Raw genomic sequence first — 24,813 nt, 5'->3', positions numbered from 1 at the left:
TCAGCTAATACTACGGTGAACTTTTTAAAAAGAAAATAACATATCGTATCGAAATCTTCTGAGATTGCGTTACGTATATGGTTCAAATTTAGTGTTTTCACGGGAGTCATAATAAATATATTTATTTTTTTCCCACAAAAAGCTTGTTTTATCAATCGAATTTTTCGTTAAAACTGATGTTATAGGTATAGGTACTTTTGTTCTTTCGAAAAATAATGCTTCCGATTCTGCAGTTACCGCGGTAAAAAAAAAAAAAAACAATAAAACAAAATTAAATGATACGGAATAGTTCTGCAGGAATCCTTGTTGTTCGGCAACTTTCCAATCAAAACGATTATTATAGATACTAACAAAGCGAACAAAATTACCGTATTATTACACGGTACCCATACCAAATCCGCGCTATTTTTTTTTAGTCAACCGGATAAGCTATCGAATACCCAACTGAAAAAAAAAAATTGCATACAACAAAATAACGAATTTCGTGCTTTTCCAAAACGTTTTTTAATTTCTACGTGATATATCGCAGGGTTATCCGTTTGGTGTAACGCTTGTTAAATATATTCTATATAAATCGCAACCGCGGTGTGTTGTTTTGAAACGATCGGTACACTAATTATTTATAGGTTTTGTATGTACACACGTTTTTTTCATTTTAGAGCCCAACTGAAGCGAGGTGTACGTTTATTTATTTCACAATAATGCGTGAAATTCACTATGTTTTTCTGTCGACAATTTTTCGGCCGGTGTGTTGATTTCTGAGGAAAATTTGTACGTTTTATTGTACCTACTAAAGAGAAATATAATTACATTTAAGCATCTCGACGTACTTTCCGCAGAATCCATATTGAACTGCTCAATATCTACGCAGTTTAAATTTGTTGTTAAATAAGTTGAATCGTAATTGAACTCTAAAGCTCATTATATTATTACGTACGACATAACATAAATGGATTTGATTAAACTGAATGGACCTAGTTTAGAATTCGCTAGTAGCATAATTGGATGTTACGTTCACTGTTCATTGTTCTGCAGTTATAATAAATGTTATTCTATTCAATTATAAATTATAATATCATTACTACCACGAGAAACCTGTAAAATTTAATATTAATGTGCACTTTGTGTTAGGTACATTTAAAATAATTCGTATTAATATTTAACAGTAATACATATTAGTACCGAAATATAACTATTAAAAATAAAAAGCTATAGTGCTAAAAAATGAGTTAGAAAAATATCGTCAGTAACTAACTGACAAATTATTATGTTAGCTAAAATATATGTATAAACTATATATCGTAGAAATAATTTATATACAGCCACATAATATATAAGGTGCGTGACTGCGTATTGTTTTAGAAAAAAAATTGTTTTCAAAATAGTATATATTTCACATAAAATCAAATAAATTTGTTCCAATCTTACGTCGTTTATTTTACCAGTAATTTTGAAACCGAGATCAAACAAAATATCAATGAACTATGTGTGTTTGCAATATGTATAACGTACACACGACTAATGTTAAAACAACTAACACAAATTGCATTCGGACCTAGATCGATGATTAGTGAATCCGTTCCTAATTACATATTTCACCTAAACCAAACACTATTGCATTATATTTGCTTCAATGAAGATCGTACTATATTGTGTGAGAAACCCAATCAATTATATTACAGGCACAGGTGTGACAATGTCATCATGCATCTACCACAACAATAGCGATTGTTAAATCATATTATCGATTAATTGAACAAAAACCAGACGTGTCAACTCCTTTTGAAAATTCACTTTTACATGGAATTAAATAAATGTTTATGTCCTCTAGAGACCGTGCAACAATCAGAGATTAATCCGCGTTATATTTGATATTTTAGTTTTCATAGGAAATGGACTTCCGTAGGTTTTGTTTTTTTTTTGTGCAAGAATCAGATAAATCTGGACTTACCCGATTTTGCTGCAAATAATGGTCCACGTTTTAAAATAAAAGTAAAAATAAGTAATGTGCATAAGTATATATTCTACGACTTGGTTTAACTCAAATTAGTTTTGTTTTGTTTAAAATTATAATATAGTAAATTTGCCATTAAAAAATAGAAAAAGATACTTGTGGAGTCGTGGGGAAGTAACCGGATGAGTCGGATATGTCAGGTCGAGTTCATTACATTTTTATGTAGGTATGTAGGAACACAGACGAATCAACAGTGTCCTTACATTTCCGGTATATTTCATAGAATTCAAAATTGGAAATTAGTGTAATTTCCAAGAATTGTTCAAACCGTTAAATTTTTTTCTATCTTCCTGCAAAGTTTCAAAACGCGGACTTGTTTAGTTTTTTCAGCAAGTCGAACACTTATGTTGGTGTACAGTGAAATGTGTTTGAATCAGTTACGCTATATTAGAGAAGTTTAACAGAAACAAATGTTTTGTACATTCTTAATGAAATAAATAATAATAGTATCATACAAAATATAAAATAGATTCATAATAAAAACTAAGAAAAAGTATAGCTGGTAATGAACAAAATATTCCGTAGTATGCGCATACACTTAGAAGTTAAAACTAATAATGAAATCAGTGTTGAATTTTTACGTAAATTTCAAAATGTTTTATAAAACCAGAGCTTAATTGACTTTTTCAAAAGTGATGTTGGATCAATAATATGTTTTGTTATTTCTGAGTGCAGATATTTATAAGTAAGCAATAAAACATTAAAATATTATATTTTATATCAACGGATTACGAGTTACTTGCTTGAATCCTCGATAAAATAAATCTACTTTGTCGTGTTTCAATCAATGCAATCAAATAATAATTAATAAATACTTTTAATATTTATGTTATTCATCCACCGTAAAAATCAAAAGTTCTTTTCGTAGGTACCTTTTCAAAAATAATAAAATAAAACAACTTTTGAATTGATCTATTTAATTTATTTTGTGAACTAATTATTAAAAACATCGTTACAAGATAGGTACTTCATACACACGTGCATTAATTGTGCGGTAACATTAATACTTGTTAACTACTGTTGTAACTACAAAAAACTAGAAAGCAATAATATTTATATATAACATGTATGTAGTAAGATATTATAATCTATTAATATTTAATCTGTACTTTTAATACTAAAAATTTTTCTCCTACCTAAATGTTTTGATCGCGGTTAAAATTTGTGTATTAATATAAATCATTTAAATAACTAAATAAATTATATCTTAATCAAATCGGAATTTTTATTGATGATACTCTTTTAAAATTAAAATAGATTATTAACATGACGATGGCATAATATTACATTCAAAATATTTAAATTGCTGTCGTTAATGTGTAAATATTAATTCAAAACAATATAGTTATATCTACGTGAATGACACTCATAAGTCATAATAAGTGAAATTCAAAACTTGTATACATGTCTTGTAAATGTAAATAATTATTAATTAATTGGACAAAAAAAAATTAAATCAAAATTGTTTAAAAAAAACTGTACTTGAATTTAATAATTTTTTTTATAATATTTTAAACTTGAAGTACATTTATAATATCATATCATAAACAGTTCTAAAGACACTTAAATATAACATACGTATAGTGTATACACTTAATTATTCTCTTCTTAAATACTTAAAAGTGTGACAAAACCTTAAATTAATTTGATGTTAAAATCTGTTCAAATTACCATACACATATTTTTAACAAATATCCAATCCAGTAAAATGTAATCCGAGTTTCATTATTCATTATTATAGTTGACGAATAAAATTATGGTCCATTGTAATTTTTTTTATACACAAATCAGTGATAATGGCCCTCTTTATAAAGTTTGTTTTTCTGTTTGGACATAGAGACATATAACTAAATTTGTATAGTTGGGCACTTATCGTTTTATACGTCATATTTAATCAAACTATAACAGAATTTGTCTTTTATACAATTATCGCTTTTATTTATTTTGAATTCTATGCGTTTTATAATAAATTCAAACGAAGTAAAAATGCAAAATATGTTATTTCTATTCGACATTGCTATTATATATATATTATATTGAAGTAATTTAATTTCAACAATATTAACGTTAAGAGAAAAATTACTATTATTATAATCATTATATATACCTCTAAATTTAAAAAAAAAATTGTATGCCATTAATCATTTTTATAAACCATATATTCTGTTAACGCTTTTATGACGTACGTCTGTTTTCCAGCACGAATCATTATCACGCATATCTATCGTTATTTCATGTCTTACCGGGCTCAATCTATAATATTATCCTTTGCCATAATCTATATGCACTTGATCGTTACAATTCACGTCTTTTCACTTATCATTATATCTTCATCGTCGAGGCATAGAACATATTTTAAAAAATAATAAAGGTATACGACAAATACTGAAATATCAACGCGGAAATAATAAAAAAATTTCCCGGAAACGAAATCCCGACAAAAAAAACTCGACTCGCTGTGAAAGCAAAAATCACTTAACGATGATTAAATACTTTCGGCACTTTTAACGGTATACAACTACGGTACTCGACTGGTAAACACAACTCCGCGACGATAGTGCAATCGTGTAATAGTGTTTTATTACGATATATTATTTTTGGCGTACCTGCGCAATTAATTTCATTTCTAATACCTATTTTTGAACAATATACAATTGAGAGTAGTACCTATACCTGTGGATTTTTTTTGCGGAAATTTCACGTTTTCCTACTTCCGCGAATCGGATACCTAATTTAATACTAAACATAATAGCAGTACCAATATACAACAGCTTTGGGGAGGGGGGGGGGGGGGGTGTCTATAACGCCGGTATACTGCAGACACTCCAGACGCATCCCTCGCGACATAAAACGAACGACGCGCACAAATAATACTATCGGTTTTATTATATTTTAATACCTACCTACCTGTTAGGTATATATAGACAGTGAACGAGAAGCGGATATACTTACTGCGCTGTCTTTGGTCGTTTGACATTTAATACCTGCGCAGGGTAGGCACTCGATCTTCAGCCGGCCACTCGTCGGAGTGATTTTCCGGCGTGAGAGATATAGAGTATCATCGCTCGACCCGCTGCAGCACTCCACGGAAAATAATTACCGTAGCTAAATAAATTACAGATATTTTGAAATAACGCCGTCGCCGACTCGCCTTTGTACCCACTCCAGGGACCATGACAAAAAAAAAAGAAAAGAAATTGAAGGAATGAAAAAAAATATATATTCATTTTTGCCGGCAATAAAATTACGTTTGGCGAGACGTTATTAAATAGAAGATCGAGATCGCTTTTTTGACCCGAGACGTGCATATTTCATTAACCACAAGTATGGTACCTATATCACGCGCACAGGTCTCCCCGCAGATATTTATCTTATTAGATTATATTTTTTTTATAAATATATATTATTAATATTGTTATATTCTTTTTGAGATTGTAAAATTATTTTATATTTATTCGTGCGCGGTACCTATACGCGCAGAAGTTTCCCTGCAGATATATCTATCTTATTAGATTATATTTTTTTATAAATATATTATTAATATTATTTTGTTCTTTTTGAGATTATTAAATTATTTTATTTTTATTCGTGCGCGGTATATTGTTAGTGTTAGCGTTTTTGCCGACATCATAATATTATTAAACACGTTATCTCAGACCATATAAATAATATCATAAAGACGGTTAGACAAGACGGTTACATATACATAATATGTGTATTATATAGGTACCTACTCTGCGATATGCCGTTAATGGTTATCCGAACTTTTGGGGTGGAAAAAAAATGTAAAGAGAATTACAACACAATTTTCAAGTCATCAATATCCTCATGTAGGTGCTCGAGATTAACTTTCGATCGCGCATATACCTACGAGTTAAACACGTGGCTATACATTTTTTAAATTTTTTTTTGTACTCTAAGTATCTCCTCCAATCGACGACGTCACATTCAAATGTCGGGAAAAAAATCCGATTTAGCTGTTCTTCCAGCTGCTCGTGTTTACAATATAATAATAATAATAATATAAGAACGGGGCTTAACCGTTTTACCGTTATTATTATATGTTATCTGTGATGGGCTTAAATGCTTATGATAATAATATATGCGTCATATGTCGCCCAAAATTCGTTTGAGGTTGACCCTTTTCTAAACAGAGATTTTTTTTCAACCTCGAATTAATTTACATTTCATTACATATTATTATGCATACGTCCTAGTCTCCCGTTAAAATTCAGATTTCGTATACTTTTCGTGATTAAAATATTTTAATGTTATCCGCCGTAGGTAGGTAGTTAGTATTTGATACGTAAGCAAAATATCGTTTTACAAAACGACAAAAACAAACCGAAATTTAGCGTACCCACTATAATTAAATATAATTTTACAGCGTAGGTATACAATTACCATGATGTATTATAAGGCGGACGAAACAAATTATAACAATTTCGGAGACTTATACTTAGGCGTGTGATGCGATTATGAACCGCGACGTCAGTCAAATGTTGGCACATTGGGATGCCATTAAAGTTTCTGTGTGGTTTCTGTGTGGTTTAAACCACATATGCCTACTATAAAGGCGTAGAATTCTTGCGTTTTAAAATTAACGTTCAGTTAATTCGATTGAAAAATACAAATTAAACTTCCGCGGGTATATAATAAAGTTCTCGTTTAAACGGTGTTGATGATCGGCACGCTAATGATTGTCATTTGTGAATTCGTTAAAGAGGTGCGAATGTCTGGAATACACGTCCTGCAAGGGGTCGAATAAAAGAAATAATGTATGTCTTTACACTCGATGTTATTTAATGTCAGTATGTTATTGTGTACGACTACGCCTTGAGTACTTGCTGTTATATTTTTTCCAACAAACTCCGCTATATCAAGACACAAAACATCTGACATGCGTCCTTATTATCGTTCATATTTTTTTTTTTAAAGTTTTTGTATGCATATCATTATAATATGGTACCCAATAGCAAGGTGTACATTTTTTATACGCCTGTCGCCTACTTATACTTATTATTATTTATTTCAGAACGTGTTGTCGAATAATATATAATATAGGTATATATGTGTGTGTGTGTGTGTGTGTTATTCAACGATTATTTGACGTATTATTTCTATCTGAATATATAAACTGCAGGTATTTGTAATTTCGTTACAACAATAAAATATGAAAACAAGCTCTAAGCCCGTTTTACGTACATGGATAACAGACATAATGCATATTTCACAATTCACATATTTTAATATGCATTTGTAAATGTGCACAGGTATATATTTTTTTTTTACAAAATCCAATTCTCAATATAAACATTGAATATTCAATATGTTGCCAGAAGAAAACATAATTTAAAATAAAATTCTACTATATAACTGAAATTGTGAACTTGAATGATTTACGGATATAATATAGGTACACGTGTTTTTTAGTACCCACACAAATATAGAATATTCGAATACCTATATGTATATATTTGATGTTCATACAATATTTCTTAAAATTATAAATTATAATTATTATTACTATAGGTTTTAAACATTATAAATACAATGATACGTACGCAATTGCTTTTTCGTCTTATTGTATACTATACCTATAGCACCTAAATAGTAATAATCTAAAGAGTTATGAAAATAACTTTAACTTTACTACTCTTATTTGTTTTAATCGTGACACATAAATAAAGTTTACGGAGTTATGACTGTTATGAGTGGTTTTTTTTTATAAACAATTTTTCTGAGTATTTTACGCCTTGTAAGGCTCATTGCGTTGTATTTTAAAAATATATTTTTAATAATAATAATAATAAAATAACGTATAGTGAAACACATATGACTTCATGAATAATACAAACATGTATGACGTTCACCTTTCTCGGTTTACTTTATAAATGGGACCTATTATATTTTTTTACGCGTCGTATTTCAAAATATTAAGAAAAACAATTGAAACAACTCGTGCGCGAGTCGCTGTTAAGCATTTTAAATTTACGCTTTGATAAAAATTTACATTATAGGCCAATCAACTAAATTATTTTACACCTTATACGGCTTGAATAATTAAGACTCGAAAGGTGTCGGTTGTTGATAATCGCAACGAATGAATATTATTTCTTTACTGACGTGTCATTCACAATCAGGGGGTCTGTTTTCATAACAATAATATTTAGTCTGCCACTGCAAATATCATAGGGATATTAATAATTTATTATTGAAATCATAAATTATATAATTTGACTAATAAACATTGATCGTACATTATAGTTCAAAACAAAAAAAAGTACCATCTGTAACATAATATATTCTCAAGTCTGAATAAGTATCTTCTGGTTTCTATTCTCGTATTGTTGTCATTATGACAAAAAAAAAAAATCAACATCAAACATCTTAGGTATTCGTCTTGTTTGCTGATCAGCTGTTTGAACTCGGTTATAACTTATAATAAGTAGTAAAAAAAAAAACAAGAACACTTTTTTTGTTGATATATGACCTTTTGCAACAGTGCCTACCCACTACTACCGTTACGGGTCGTAAAGTCGTAAGTAACTTGTCAGTGTAAACGTACGGAAGTTTATAACGCCAAGTAAAAGATAACGCGCTCACGCACAAACAAAAATAATATACTAACCCAACTTGGATCGTAAATATAGGGATACTAATGGCTATTCGATTTTCGTATACACATTGACATTTCATCAGATAAGTGACGATAACTATTACGTGTGCGGAACAAATTACTTAATTAACTGTAAAGGTCGGTTTGAAAAACCCTGCGTGCAGTGGCGTGCACATAAAATAACTTTGGTTGAAATTTGATAAAATATACCCACTATACACCAGACACCTACCTAAATCAAACTCGTAATAATTTTCGATTTTTTTTTTTTTTTCACATTTAATTTTATATTCCAGTTTTGGGTTCAGAGACGAAGTTACATAATAATATAATATTATTACCGTCTAGATTCTAGTAATTCCTATATAGATGATGTTATAAGCTTATAGGAAAACGCTCTCCGTGGTTTCGATCGATGTTCTCCCGAAACTCATTCCGGGCGATTGACAGAAAAAATTAAACTTGATCTCAAACAAAAAGTTAAACTATTTTTAGAAAAAAAAAATGGAAAATATATAAATATATTTTTTTTAATTATTGATTTCAAATTTTATATTTTTAATGTCCGCAATAACCGTTGTCGAGTTAAACAATTAATAAGACGTTGCGCTTCATTATTATTATAATATAAAGCACGTTCAAAAGATAATATCTAACGTCTGAACTTTTCGTTTATTTAACAACAAATACATAACAGTTATAATTAAACACACACAATGATTTATTATTTATAAGCTACGAAACAAAAACCGATTAGAGGTGTTCACAATATTATTATATACCGTCACTCATTTGACGATCAACGTCGACTATGCGAAATTCGTCTATATATATAGTTAAAACGGTATATTTCATATTATTATTATTATTATTATTATTATGTGCTTCGTAGACGTATAGACTGGCCACAATAATTAAACGGAACGTAAAAAATAATAATATTTTTATGTATCCTTTAAGACCTGCCTGCAACGGTTAAACCTAAAAACACGGGTTTCAAAAGATTAATTTTTTACCAACCCCACGTAGGTACCCATTCGCGTCCGTGTTACTGCCGTCGTCATCCGATGAATTTTAAGTACCTATATGTATTGTGCAAACAAAAAGTTTTATTCGTCGTCGAAAATTACAGTCACGCGGCTTGGCGCGACTTCGACGACGCCGCAACACATAATCCTAAAATCCCAATACACATATTTATATATACTTACGCATATACGATATATATATATATATATTATGTACCTACATTTCGTGTACCTACGCTGTATAGTAATAATTATGTCGTACATATTATATTATGCATTCGAAAAATATTCGAACTTTCATTTTCGCGATACATTTGAAGTATATTCGACATTTTGAAATGCATAACATACAAACGCAATAATTACGCGATTCGGCATGGTATATATATTGTACAATGAATAAAAATATTATCAATAAAGCCAATAATAACCGTTACGTCACGTCGCGCCGAAACTTTTTATGTTATTGTGTTTGCATAACAAAGACATTTCAGTTAAACGAGAATTATTATATTTTCGAAAACCCTTAAAACTCCGTAGCACAATATACCGCCATAATATTTATTACGAACTCTTCCACTCGCACTTGAAGATGGCATATTATTATGTAACAATATTATTATGCAATAATTCGATGCGCTTATTCTGGTTAAATACTGTTTTAATAATTATTTACAATCACGAAACTATAACAATATTATGAACGAGAAACCAATTGCTATTCGGCAGTATTCCTCGTAGCTTATGTACTGTTTATAAGTATAATAATATAGTAAGCACATCCCCACACGAACGTATTATAATAATATAGTTTAAGGTGTTATTATAATGTTATCAAACGAATATGATTAAAACTGTTTTACATAATATATTATTATACGGGTACGTACATATGTTGTTATTATACTTGTGGTGTATGTATAATAGTATTAGTCGAACTTTCGGGAGAACAAAATCTGAAAGAATCCATATAATATTCAACGGATGGTGTAATATCATGCCGAATTAACTATTCGACGTTGCATTCAATTTTAATTCATTAATTACTTTTATAATGTACGTCTGCAATCAGCTTAAACATCCCATATAATGTCCTAAGGTATTAGAAAAATTCAACGGATTTAAATTTTGTAATAGTGAATCCAAGCTTGTAGTATTTTTAAAATAAAATAAAACGTTGGCTGAAATCGACATTTAAATAGTACTTAGGCATCGATATAATAATAATAGTATGTATGTCTTGTACTTAGGTAATGACTATAGTTAATGTCGATTTCTGTGAATAAACACTGTTAGATCGGACTTTAAATAAAAACAATACGAATACTAAGATTAGATTGGCTGTGTCAGTTTTCAAAATTGTAAATTGCAGGGAAACAATACCAGTGTACAATACCAATAACGTACCGATAAGTCCAGTGTTCGGATTAGATAAGTATTTTTTTATCTAGATAAAGATAAAAATAATGGAACTCAAATGTATCTAGATAAAGATAAAGATGAATACTTATTTATCTAGATAAGAAAAAGATACAATTTTTTTTTTTTTAATGGGTTTTAATTGTAGGTATGTTGGGCACTAGAAACATAATAATAATGATGATATAAATAAAAATAATTACATTATTTATAAACCATAAACTTGGTTTGATAATCTGTATAAATATTTAAAACGCGTTTGTATAATTTCGCGATTTGTATCAATAAAAAATGTATCTAGATGAATTTATTTAGATTAGTAAAAATATTATCTAAGATGAACGTTTAGATACCTCGTAACTATTTATCTAGGTAAGATAAAAGATGAACAAATAATTATCTAGATAAGTCCGAACACTGCCGATAACTAATAAGTACTTATGTTTCTATTCGACTTTCATTCGGAGGTTGATCTCGCAAAATTTATGTTTCTGTCGATTGAGTTTTCTATTTTCCTTGCGAGGTCCGGTGGTGAGGGCCATACGAGGAGGAAGGTGTTTTTAATTTCGTTCAGTTTTGAGGAACCTCGTGTCCAACTTTGAATGCATTTCAAAATGTCAAATATATTTCAAATGTATGGCGAAAATGAAAGTTCGAATATTTTTCGAATGCACTATAATATATATAATATTATTATTATTATAGCGTAGGTACGTTAAAGGTAGTTACACTAATGGTAGGTAATGTCCAAGCCCGTAGCCATATGTCGTTTGAAATCTATGTACATTATACTGTTGGTAAATACACAATGCGAATGTTTTGAATTAAAAAATAGGTTATATTACGATTTTAATCTGAGTTCATGTCTTCATATTTGTATTTTGGATAGGTAACGGTTGTAGCAATCTCCTTGCTATAAACACTGTAATGTAAAATGTATAACATTGCCGTTTTGAAAAATGTTAAATATCTTATTAACTACAAAATATATCTAAAGCAAGGTACCTACCTAGTACAAAATATTGTAGTGGAATGTTTAAATTTTAAATCAAGTTCTTTATAAGTAAGTTTATAATATTCAAGACTCAACTATGGCTCTGCAGATAAGTCAATTGTTACGATACAACAAAACGTTGTTATTATTGAGTTAAGCTGTATTCTGTAATAAAAAAATATATAAGCTATGAAAAAAATATTGTTCTTGTTGACATGTACCTACTCCAAGTTTTAAGAACTTTAGTGTTTTAAAAATGTATATTGTATTTTAACACCTATTAAAATTAGTGTTCACACTTTGAACTTGTACACGGTATATATTATACGGGTATAAATTCCAATAAATATAATATGGTATAATACAGGGTTTATTTTATGACAGTGATATTTGCGCCTCGATAACATTACATATAATTAGAACATACCGAAACTCGAGTTCGTTGCCACTACATGATTCCACCATTGATATTAGATAGCACTAATATTGTAGAAACATCGAAAGATGAACACAAAATTGCGGAGTGTCTCCATTTAATGTTGTTGTCTAAATCACTGAAAGGTCGTATTCGTATGAACAATAATTCACTATAATTTATCATCTAACAAACGATATTTTTCATTAAAATTTTCTTAAACAATACATAACGAAAATAACTTCTATATTGTCTATTTTTTTCCACTAAGAATACCTATAATATAATAACTATAAAATATTGTGAACAAAAAGACGACACAAGACTCTATGTACGTGATTGGTTTTTATATTTTTATACAACCTGCACATTAGATATACACTATATAGGTTATAGGTAACTTAGTTAATAATTTAGCAAATTCTATGAACCTCTCAAGCTATTGACGATAATCTTAGATAGTCTATGTCAAAACCGATTTATTTAACTTTTCCCTTTTGATACATTATACTCCAAGATATAAACTAATTAAACCTTTGAATTTTTTTATGTTTATACCGTGTAGAGACCAAATGTATTGGAACGCAGTGCTTCTAATGGCCTGGTCTTTGGCCACGGTCTCAGCCATTTTGGATTCCACCAAGAGTCAACGTTACTGGGATGACACGAAACCCGACGAAGCTGGTCGCTATCCAAACGATAACATGCTGAAAACATATATGGCAAGAGGAGGAGGAAATAAACATTTCGTTACTTCCGTATTTCCGGGTGCCTATAATATAATAATTTATAATAATAATAATAATAATAATAATAATTTATTTAATAGTAAACTTTTTATAATTTGATCACGAGTACAAATTATAAACGCCATCGACCATCTTGATATTAAGTAGGCCTTCTACGTGCTTCAAAACATCTTCGTAGATATACAAAAAGTGATAGACTGATTCGAAACAAGTGAACTGAAATGAGATACCAACACCCAGTTTCTGTATCCTGTTTACCTCTATCGTACGGATTCAAAATAATGAACATCACACGACATCCTTTATAAAAAAAACAAGACATAAAATTTGTTTTATAGTACCTATGACGAAATACCGTCTCGATGACAATTTATAAATGATATTATAGTTTATAATAATAATTCATACAAATATTGTTTAACATAGGTATACATTATAACGGTTTTGTTATGACTTTAAAACATTAAAAAATAAGCAATTACCTTTAAGGTCAATTTCAAACATTATTGTAGATATACATACTTGGGCAGTTTGACGGTTAAGGTTGACATCCGATGATCAGATGAACGTTTAAAATATAATATTTAAGAAGTTTATCACAATAAAAAAAATATATTAATCTTTAAAGAACTTTTATAAATCTACTTTATTTAAATATGTTATATGAAAGTCGACTAATACTGACGTATTTATAAAGAATATTGTAATGATTAGCTTATCTTTTTTAAAAGATAATAATTTATTTAAAATGTTTAAATACATTTTATTCAAATGCTATCTCGAAGGAACGCTTTTACGAATTTTTACTTGTAAATGTATTACATTTCTTCATTCTTTATTTCCCTCTCTCGCTTAAATTTCTATATTTTTGCTCAAATTTAATAAAGTAAAACTATTTTATCTCCAAAAGCCAGCAAAGAATACATTTTTTAAGCGATTCTCTGAGAATCTGTCTAAATCCATTTTAAACGTTGATATAGGTACACTTGAATTTATAAAAACAATAAAATTTTTGTGACACAAAGATTAGTTAGTTCATTGTTTTAATATTAATTATCCGACAGTTATAATTACCATTGATGATCATTTAAAAGAGCTGGATACAATTTAACCACTAAACTTCCAAACTATTCGTATAATATACGAATAGTTTAATATTATTAATATTAAATGTCACTACATCACAAGTATGTATTTATCACAACGCCTAAATGTAAACGATGCTTAATGTTCCGTTGAAATATTTTTATCGATATTTCTTACAGAAATGGATGCCAGAGGATTTCATGAATACGTTTTCGATGGACTACAGCCGGATTTTCAGTGGCCGTCAATTAAGTTTAAAAGGAACTATTATCCGCAAGGAATTACGTCCCGAGGGTTCAGCGATGATATTTTTCACCAAAGCTTTGGAATGTTCGAGCCTTTAAAAAGGTACGTAGTTGAAAATAATGGAATACCTATATATTTGGTACCAAAAAAATAAAAAAATAAACTCATTAAATGATCAAGTTGAAACTCGAGTTTCGAATTTCGAACTAATAATTTTAAACATGATAAATATACAAATATGTCATAAAACATAATATACTTATGTGTGTAAAACAATACTTAGTGTGCTTCATTCTAAGGAGATGATAATATATTAAAGGTAGCACAAAGAAGGTTATCATATCGATAATTTTCAATAATAATTATCAGAAACAGGTGAACAATAATACTAGATCAGACCTACCTATAATCATCGTACAATACATAATATATAGGGTGTCCATTAGCCGTAAAGGGAAACAGGTTTTTTGCCGTTTTACCTATAACCATTTTTTGAGGGGGAAGAGCCAAAATGTAATAAATATTTTTATCAAAAAAATATCGAAAAATATCGAGGGGATGAAGTGAAACCCTTCTACACGTCAAATACTATTAATTAACCAATAATAAATCTATACATTTAAACACTGTAATATAGCAATACGCCAATACGTGAAGTATTGTTAGAGTATATCAAGTCAGACATATTCATATTATATTAAATATAATTTTTCTGTCTACCTAATCAAAATATAAATCTTATAACGACTTATTAGTTAAAGTTATTTTGTTTACTTATCAGTTATTACGTAAAACGCACAAAGAAAATAGTGTCAAGCTCGATAATTCTTTGAAAACATGTGCCCTTTTGCACCCTCAGATTATGCCTACGCTGACATCCACTTAAACGAAACTTTCTGCACTTGTATTATATCGTACGAAAATCATTAGTGCTGCAAAAATATGCAAATTGATCGTTATTATCATAAAAAAAGTTGAAAATGTTAATAATTATGTACAAATTGTGTTATTCTTTGGACTTTTGTGTATAATATTTATGGAGTTTCAAATAAAACATTCCTACAATGAAGTGGGAATCTGTGTGGGAAAAAAAATTAATTCTGAAGAGACGATGATGATAAAAAGCGTATATTATATTTTACATTATTACTGTATAATATTTAATAAATTCATATACATTCTTTTATTTCAGAAATTAAAAAGTAAAATTCGATTTATATATACATACCGTGGTATAAGTGGTAGGTACATTTTATATTTTCAATCCACGAATGAAAAAATTAAAACCCTACAAAGTCGACATTTACATATTACACGTACAACACTCGTACCCGTACACTATACTTAGACGTATGCATTTTTTTTTTTTTTTTTATTACAATAAAGTCGTGTAAAATATTGTCGACTTTCTCATATTTTCGTCGGAAACGGCACACTCGTATTATTATTATCATATTCCATTACCCGATTAGAGTAAACAAAAGAGATAGTGTATAGTTTATCACCGCGCGTGGTGTGCATGTCATGTAGCAGGTAACCTATTCGAATAGTTAGTACCAGTCAGTATGTACGTAATATTAATATTATACATTTAAGTCGATATATTATGTGTGTTGCGTGTAATCGATCTATAAGAACGATAAATCATAATATTATACCTATAACTAATAATCAACACTTTATCTGGTAAATAATTAATGTACATCATTGTTTTGTTTGTTACGAAATAATGTTTAAAATTAGACACGAATTCTGAGAATATTTTATATTTTTAACACGCATTTCTATTATTAAGTTATTATATTGCGTACTTATTATTATAACTAGAGGTATTGAACGTTTTCATTATTTTTTTTTTTTTTTTATCTGTACTTCCTGAATAATATAATTTTATAACACGAAATACCGTGAATATAACATTATTATCATGGTGTAGTGTGTGTATACGTCCAAATTGTACAAAATTACCACAGCCATTACCATAACCCATGCTATAGTCGTAATAATTATTATATTTCACGTCGGCTGACGATGCTTTCGGTTGAAAAACCGAAATTAGGTTGCGTAATAATTAGCAAATTATGGAATAATAATGATTTATGGAATGTTTACATAAATATATTATATTTTGCCCCAAGTCAGAGGGTATCCACACTGGCGGGCCTCCCTCCTCACGCCATTTCATGACATGTACCTTATATTACCTATCAAATTTACTTATTCTATTGTATATAAATATTACAGACTGTAAATATCAATTTTATTTAATAAAAAAAAAATATATATATAGATATTAAAAGTACCATATTATAACTTATAGACCAGTGGTCTTCAACCATTTTAGGGTCGCGTAAGCTTTAAAATAAGGTCGCGATACGTCTTCTTTTTAAAATAAAAATGTAATTTGATAGATGAAATAGATAAAAATACAGTTTATACTTATAATCTATATTCTATGATATAATATTATAATAATATAATGGATATCAAATCACAGTATATGTTTCATATACTGGTATGGTTCTACGTAGCAGGTGGAATTTATTTTATGTGAGAAACACTCAAGGGCAAACATCACATTAAATTTTTTGTGTCGTATTTTTATTTTATTTATATTTTTTCGTGTGATTTCTATACACTTTCGATTGATAATAAATATAAATATTCTGCCTACTAAAATGCAATTTTCATTTATTCGGTCATTATAGTACTATACTACAAAGCATTTAACAATTTTAGGTTTTTTTTGTTGGTTCTACAAGGCTTACTCGTGAAAAATTTTGGCCTAAAAAGTGGGTCGCGGGTTCGAAAAGGTTGAAGACCACTGTTATAGACAATATTTTGTTGACCATGACTTTGGATTGATTTTGTGCATAATATCCGTATAGAGTCGGATGAAACTAAAATGTAATTTTATTACAATGCGACCACGACAGTTGTCCAGTTGGGCACATCTATCTTGCAAGGATTCGCGTGTATTTCATATCATGTATAGACGTATAGTAAATGTATATTATGCATCGTACAGCAATTATACATCGTCGATCATCATTAGTCATAATAAACAATAATAAGTAAAATTAAAACTAGTGTTCGCTCATTGGACCTTGCACCAAGATAAAATATCCGGTCCAAGCCCGATGAGTAATATTATAGCAATAATTCCGTCCAAACCGTGAAAATAATGTGCATTTTATAATCCAGTTATATCCACACAAATATAATATTATATTTTACGTACTGTATAACGATATTTCATAATTTCGAATAAACTCGAGCAAAAATCGTAATAGATATAAATCAAACTTAAATTATTAAACAATAATAATATATAATTCAGAAATCGCAATATGGAGGAGCCAAATTAGATCGAACAGCGTATAACTATTAAGTATTTAAACGCGATTTATGCATTATTATGATTATTATATTGTGATTTGTGGTGGAAATACGTGTGTATAATATATTATTATTATTATTATTGTTATTCCCTTTAATATAATATTATATCATGTCAAAATGACAAGTTAGTAAATATTTTTGAACGGGAGAATATTATCATAATGATTAAATAATATTTATCATAACGAATTGCTTACTGCAGGGAAATAATATTTGATTTAACTTCTGCACGAACCGATAAAAAGAAACTTAAATTGCGCTCATATTTAGATTCTTGATTTATTTTCCACCCGAAATAGTTTTACAGACGACCGACTTCTCGTGGTACGTACATAAAATACGAACATCTTATATAATATGACAATCGTACTATGATATATATATCGTTGTTATAATATTAAATGCCAAACAGTAATATCATAATCCATACAAAAAATAACAGACGTGAATCAGACTTTTAATTAGTTCACAGACTATAACTATAACTAATTATAACTATGACTATAACTATAACTTACAAGATTAACACATTGTTGGCGTGTCGACCGTGCGGACATAATAACATTATAATAGAGTGGAAATTCATTTTTATGCTCAACACATTATCATGCGGAAAAACGTATATAGGTAACCCTGTGGGATATGACAAATAAATTCAGAAATAATACAAATTATCGGTAGACCTATAAGTAGGTAGTTTATTCTTATAACTTTTAATCTTCACGTTTAGTTGAGTTTTTATGAGTTAAATCATTTTGTTTTTAATTATTCTTTTTTAATGGCCATTTCGGTTTGTTTAGGTGGGTAAGTACTAAACAAAATGAATTCTATACGTTTAATTTTTTCCGTTTGTAATTTTTACACACCCATTTGAATTATTTATAATTCGTTCATTTAATCATTCAGTTTACTCATCGGTCGTCTCATTATATTATGCAAATGGTTAGTTACTTCATAGTTCAAAATGATAATACCCACACAATAGTTATTTGAAAAGTAAACAATAATTGCGCAAATTTAATCACATCAATCTGATCATCTAATTGGTTTGTATTATAAAAACACTTTTCACATTATTAATTATTTGTTTATTTGTTATGAAGTATCTATATATTTTTTTTAATGGTACTTTTTTCAACCATCGAGATAACAATTTCAAAATAAATTTGCATTATTGGAATCTAAATTAATATTTTTGATTTATTTGACCAATTTATTGTCATTATAATGATAAATTAAATAACTATAATGTATTATTATATTTTATTAGTGTTGTATTTTAATTTATTGGTGTACATTTTTAAATGATAAATGATTTTTATTACTATATTAGAGTTCATTAATATTTTGAAAAAGTTTGAACCTTTTTAGTGGCCACCCGACTTTTACAGCAATACTATAATAGGTACCCATTTATAATAATTAATATTAAACAAAAAGTAGTTTTTACTAAAAGAAAATGTTAATGATTTAGTGTATAAATGTTATACGTTTGTTACATATTATTATTGTATACATAACAAATATAATGATAATTTAATTTATATAAATATGCCATCGAGACGACACAATATATTTAGCGTACAAAACGTATTTGGGGTATTATTTATTTGAATAACTATATCATAATAATTATTACGATATGACGTGTTCAAACGATCCTAATCATATTATATAGAGACGATGGAGCACGTTGGAACGATTCAATTTTATTTTTTTTGTATTTTGTATTTTATATTGTTAAAGTTGTGATAACCAAAGAAAAAAATGCATTCGTACACAATATTAAGATGACTAAAACAAATGAATTCATGTCCCAGATAAAAACAATCAACTTACTGTTCGATAATTAATATAATATAGGCACTGTTGGTATGTAGGTTGCTGTATTGTTTCTTACATGACCTACGTACATTGCACACTCATGCAATGCGTGCGCATGTGTTTAGCCCCATTTTCGAGAAAGATTAAACTTAGATTGCGTTCGCCGCTTACAGATAACCGTAATAATATAATCGAAAATAAAAAAAACAAAAACAATTTTCCGTTTCATGTTAGAATCGAGATACATTGACCTATTATGTAGTATTATGAAATCAAAAGAGTACCTAGGTACTATAACGCTACATGCGTGTGTAGGTATATTAGGTGCCCAGGTATAATATTACCATAACCATGTTTTCACTCACTATGTATTTATTCTGTTTGAAAGTCATGATATTACAATAACAAATACATTTTTCTGAAACATAATATTATCTTTGCAGAGTGAAAACAAAATACGAAGCCCCCGTCCTCGGACCTTCTCGGCGGCGCAGTTTTTGCTTTTTAAAAATATTTCGTCAATGTTAAACCTCCGCAGTGAATATTATAGTGATCTGGGACTGTAGACCGTAGTTGGCAGTTTGGCGTAATATTATTATAATATTTACCTAATATCATCATTGTTTGTATAATATGCATATCATCATATTATTATTGTCCGTTTACGCTGTTCGATTTGATTAAGTTTTATTTCCGGTTTAAAATCCCACATGATATTTTTAATTTATAATAATATTATAATGTGTCGTGACGTGTCGTCAAACGCGAATACTAAAAAACCAATTAATACACGCGGACAACGCAGATCATATTATTATTGTTGTGTATACGATCCATAATCGTATTATATTTCATAATAGCGATTGTCACGATTAAAATATTACGGTTGTTGGGAGAAAAAAGTAATAATGAATTCGGTGATGCATTCGGATTCCATGCGAATCGCGTTGACAAGTTCGCGTCAACGCTCGCCGAACGGACATAATTTATTATATTATTATTGTTACCTTCGAGGATTGAACGACGGCATAATATTATACGATTTACGTTTGAATGTGCTAGATATAATATTATGACAGCACTCTTCAATTATACGCAGCTATAGGTTACCTTCGGTATAATAATGATAATCCTCAGACGACACCCGAGGCCGGCAAGTCAACTAATAGGTAAATTTAAATCGTTAACTATAATGAGAGTTAATATGAAAATATAAGTTACATTCTTAAGGTTTTAGGATCAGTTACAATTTTTTTAAACTGAATATTTACAATCCACGTCAAAGCACGATATTATTTGTAAATCTGATAAAATTATACACACAAAAACAATAATATATATGTATAGTTAAATATAAAACTAACGCAATCAGGAAAAAAAAAGAGACTCCAAGACGCGCTCAACTATAATATTATAGGAGTTGTTATAGTTATTTAGATGAAATTTCAAAAAGTTAATTATTTAGGGGACCGCGACACCGACTATACACATTGATTAGGTCGTTTAAACTTCGAACCGAGTTATATCTGGTAGTGTGTTGTTGATGAGTGGTTTGAAATAACTATTTTTGGACGTAGTATTCTTGTAGATTATTTCGATCTCTAATGAAATCTGGAAATCGTGAATTTAACGCTTGAACGATAAATATAATTTGGTATTTAGAATACACGTAACGTTACATGTAAATAATATATACATTTTTTTTAAATACCTAAACATAAATATTAATTTGTACAAAACCACATATATTTTAAATCCATCAGATTCGTATATTTTTTTAGAAAAAATTTAACTCAACGTGACATTAAAATAAAATAAACTGCGTACCATACATTTTAACTCCTTAAGTTAAAAGAAAAAAACTTTTAAAAATAATTTACTCGTTTTGTAACTTGGTTAAAAGTAGCTTAAGTTTTAAACTTAACTTTAACTTTTACCTCGTTAATGCCTAGTCTTGGAGGACACCCCCTATCTATTAACTTTCTTTTTATATATACTGACGATACAGTTGTACGTTTATATAGAGGGCAAAATAAATAAATATATAAAATATAATATAACAATTTATACCGATAGGCCATAAGTGCCTAGGTACCTAATATCGATCATCTTCTGTAGAAACCATAGCACGCTACTTGATATTTTTCCTCTACAAGAAATATTGATGAATCGCAAATTTTTTTTTGTTAATAAGTAACCATTAGAACGAAAACCTTACGAAAAATCGGTCAGAAACAAAAAAACGTGTATTCAGCCCAAAAACGTATTTATATTAATAGGTAATACGTCTATAATAAATACAATTTTCCTAGTTTGATAGTATTCCGTAAACGGGAATAAAGTAAATAAAAACAAATAATACAATTTTTTGAAATGGAAATTTCTAAATGTAAATCGTCAACATACATCACAACGATTATGCAGATTGGTTATCGGTAAACTGTTTTGTATTCCACAAAAAGCGCTAAATTTAAGCCCCACAAAATATTCAAAAGCATATTATTATCTGCCCTGCTGCTTATCGGGTTTCTTAAGGAGTCTCGCTATGGCATTTCATCCATGGAAATCATTTAGGCAATTTCTAATCTCGTCGTCGCCACCCGAAATCTATGTCGTAAATGATTATTAGTGGGCGTGGCGTCCATGCGGGTCAATTGTAGCGGCATGGACTATGGAGGGCTCTCGCACCCACATGTCAGTATATAATATTGTGATCATGAAAAAATGTTTATTTTTCACTCAAGCATATGGTTCTAATTCCAACAATACGTCGCAACGATTAGCATAACGATTTGCATTCTGACAAAATATTCTTTTTTTCCACAACATGTACGAGGGATCGTAGGCGTACGATCGAGGCACATTTTTAAAACTGTATTTAGTTAATTAAATATTTAAGTTTGAAATACTGATCTTTTTGAATTTTTTAAAATTTTTATTGCTATTTAAATCACGTTTGTTCCCTATATACGGACAATCCGAATATTTTTTCAGAATGAAAATCGTGATAATTATCGACACGTATCGTAGGAATTAGAAACAGTAGTTTTTGACGAAAAAAAGACGTGGTAGTGAGACCCCCTATAGCGATATTTACTAACTTTTTTTTTTATTATCATAACAATTACATAATAGCTTAGATCATATTATACAATGGTTAGAGCTACTGCCTAAATATTTGAAGCCAACATAACTAAGGGGAATTGATGCAAATGCGCCATTGGTACAACCGTTATCACGCACAATTGATATCACCACTAGTTTAGTGATAAATATGCGACGAGTACTGACACGCATGATGCACAATATAAATCAGTCCCATTGCGTCTCGTCTTCGTGATCTCTTCAACACGTAGTACGTGTTTATATAATGCAATAGCTCTATCCATATAGTATACGATCTAAGGCCTAAGCATAGTAGTATACCCGGTGGCGCAAATAGAAAAAAATGTTTAGCCCCCTAAACATTTGGGGGGGGGCTAAGCCTCCCCCCCCCCCAAGCCTCCAACCTATTTGCGACACCGAGTATACCATCTGTATATATACGGTGATGACGACGACAATAATACGTCGTGCGACGACCGTCTGTCCCGCAGGTCGGTGTCCAGAACGTCTCCGTCCGTGGCAAACATGTTGCGGCGCCTGTACCCGAACACCGGCGGCGGCATCAGACTGCGCCAACCGGATGAGCACGCCCCGAGATCGACCGCGGCCAAGCGCCGGCCCGAGATGGACGCCAACGGGTTCCACGGCGACTCGTTCACCGGCGGTTTCGACCGGTTCGACACGATGAAGCGCAGGCCCGAAATGGACGAGACCGGTTTCGAGGGCGACTCGTTCACCGGTTTCGGCGGGTTCGAGACCATGAAGAGGGACGACGGCAAGAACCCGGCCCGCCCCGCGTCCCCCGCCCACGCCGGTCGGCTGTTCGGCGGGCGACAGGAGTAGCGGCGGCGGCGGCATTACACCCCACCGTCACTACCCCACCGCCACCCGCAGCAGGAGTACACTCTTCGTCATTGCAGTCGCCATCGCCTCCGCCGTCGTCGTTGTCGACGTTTTTTAATATATTATTACAAAATATATAATACACGTATTTATAGCCAGTAGAAATTGGATTCATATATTATTATTATTATTATTATATATTATTATAATATAGAGAGACTTATATTATTACCGTAGGCGGAAATCGTGTGCACGACTACAATATTGCAGCTGTAATACGAGAGTGGCTAACATTTTAAAATACCTAAACAGACTATTTTCTCGAAACTTAAACAATAATGTTACGACTTCATAAAGCAAATAACATTAAAAAAAAAAAAAATAGTTATAGTTTTATGGGTACAAAGTATGTACTGTTCGTTCTCCCTCTTATAACATATTGTAATAATATTATCTGTCAATAAATACTTAGTTTGGTAACCTACGTTTCTGTCTACGGACAACATTCAAAAGAAAATGTCAATCTTCGGGGGCTTTGCTAGCTTTGAGGATATCTAAATCCACCCTCCAGCACGATTTCCGCCAATGCTTATTACTTTCATCATCATTAATATTATTATTGCAATTATTGATTGAAACGATGGACGATCGGTGTGATACACGTGCGATGTTATACCTATTATAATATTATACACATAGTCTCATAGATGTGTATGATGTGTCGATAACTACAATATTATAAACTAATTTTTGTTCTAAATTATATAATCTGAAATAAATGAGATATGTAAACATTTGTTGGTTTCTATGGTGTGACAAAAAAAAAAAAAACAGAATCGTTCAAGATATGTTCTTGATAAGTGCTGCTGTTGTGTCAGAGCTGCGGAGGAAGATAAAGTCGAAAAGAACAATTAATGAACTTTTTCCGCAACCATTTAACTGTACATCATATTTGAATTTTTTTTCCAAACAAACCTCCAGCCACCTAATCCCAGCACAAACATTGGAAAGTGCCGTTCTTTGTTATTCACGCCAAAACAACATAAAAATCGTTTGTAACAATTAAGTA

At 30.1% G+C, this 24,813-nt stretch overlaps 1 protein-coding gene across 1 annotated transcript in view; it reads left to right on the top strand.

The window, feature by feature from the left end:
* The window catches only part of LOC132941714 (uncharacterized), a 74,357-nt gene extending 49,819 nt beyond the window's left edge, over nt 1-24,538 (top strand). The window contains exons 3-5 of the mRNA XM_061009864.1: nt 13,055-13,257; nt 14,504-14,672; nt 23,393-24,538. Coding sequence (XP_060865847.1) covers nt 13,055-13,257; nt 14,504-14,672; nt 23,393-23,744 — 724 coding nt within the window. The 3' untranslated portion in view covers nt 23,745-24,538. The remainder of the gene's footprint in view (nt 1-13,054; nt 13,258-14,503; nt 14,673-23,392) is intronic.
* Nucleotides 24,539-24,813: the final 275 nt, after the last annotated feature.

This window comes from Metopolophium dirhodum, chromosome 3 (assembly GCF_019925205.1).
Source record: "Metopolophium dirhodum isolate CAU chromosome 3, ASM1992520v1, whole genome shotgun sequence".
NCBI lineage: Eukaryota > Metazoa > Arthropoda > Insecta > Hemiptera > Aphididae > Metopolophium > Metopolophium dirhodum.
The sequence above is the reverse complement of the archived record's forward strand: the minus strand, read 5'-3'. Positions and strand labels throughout refer to the sequence as shown.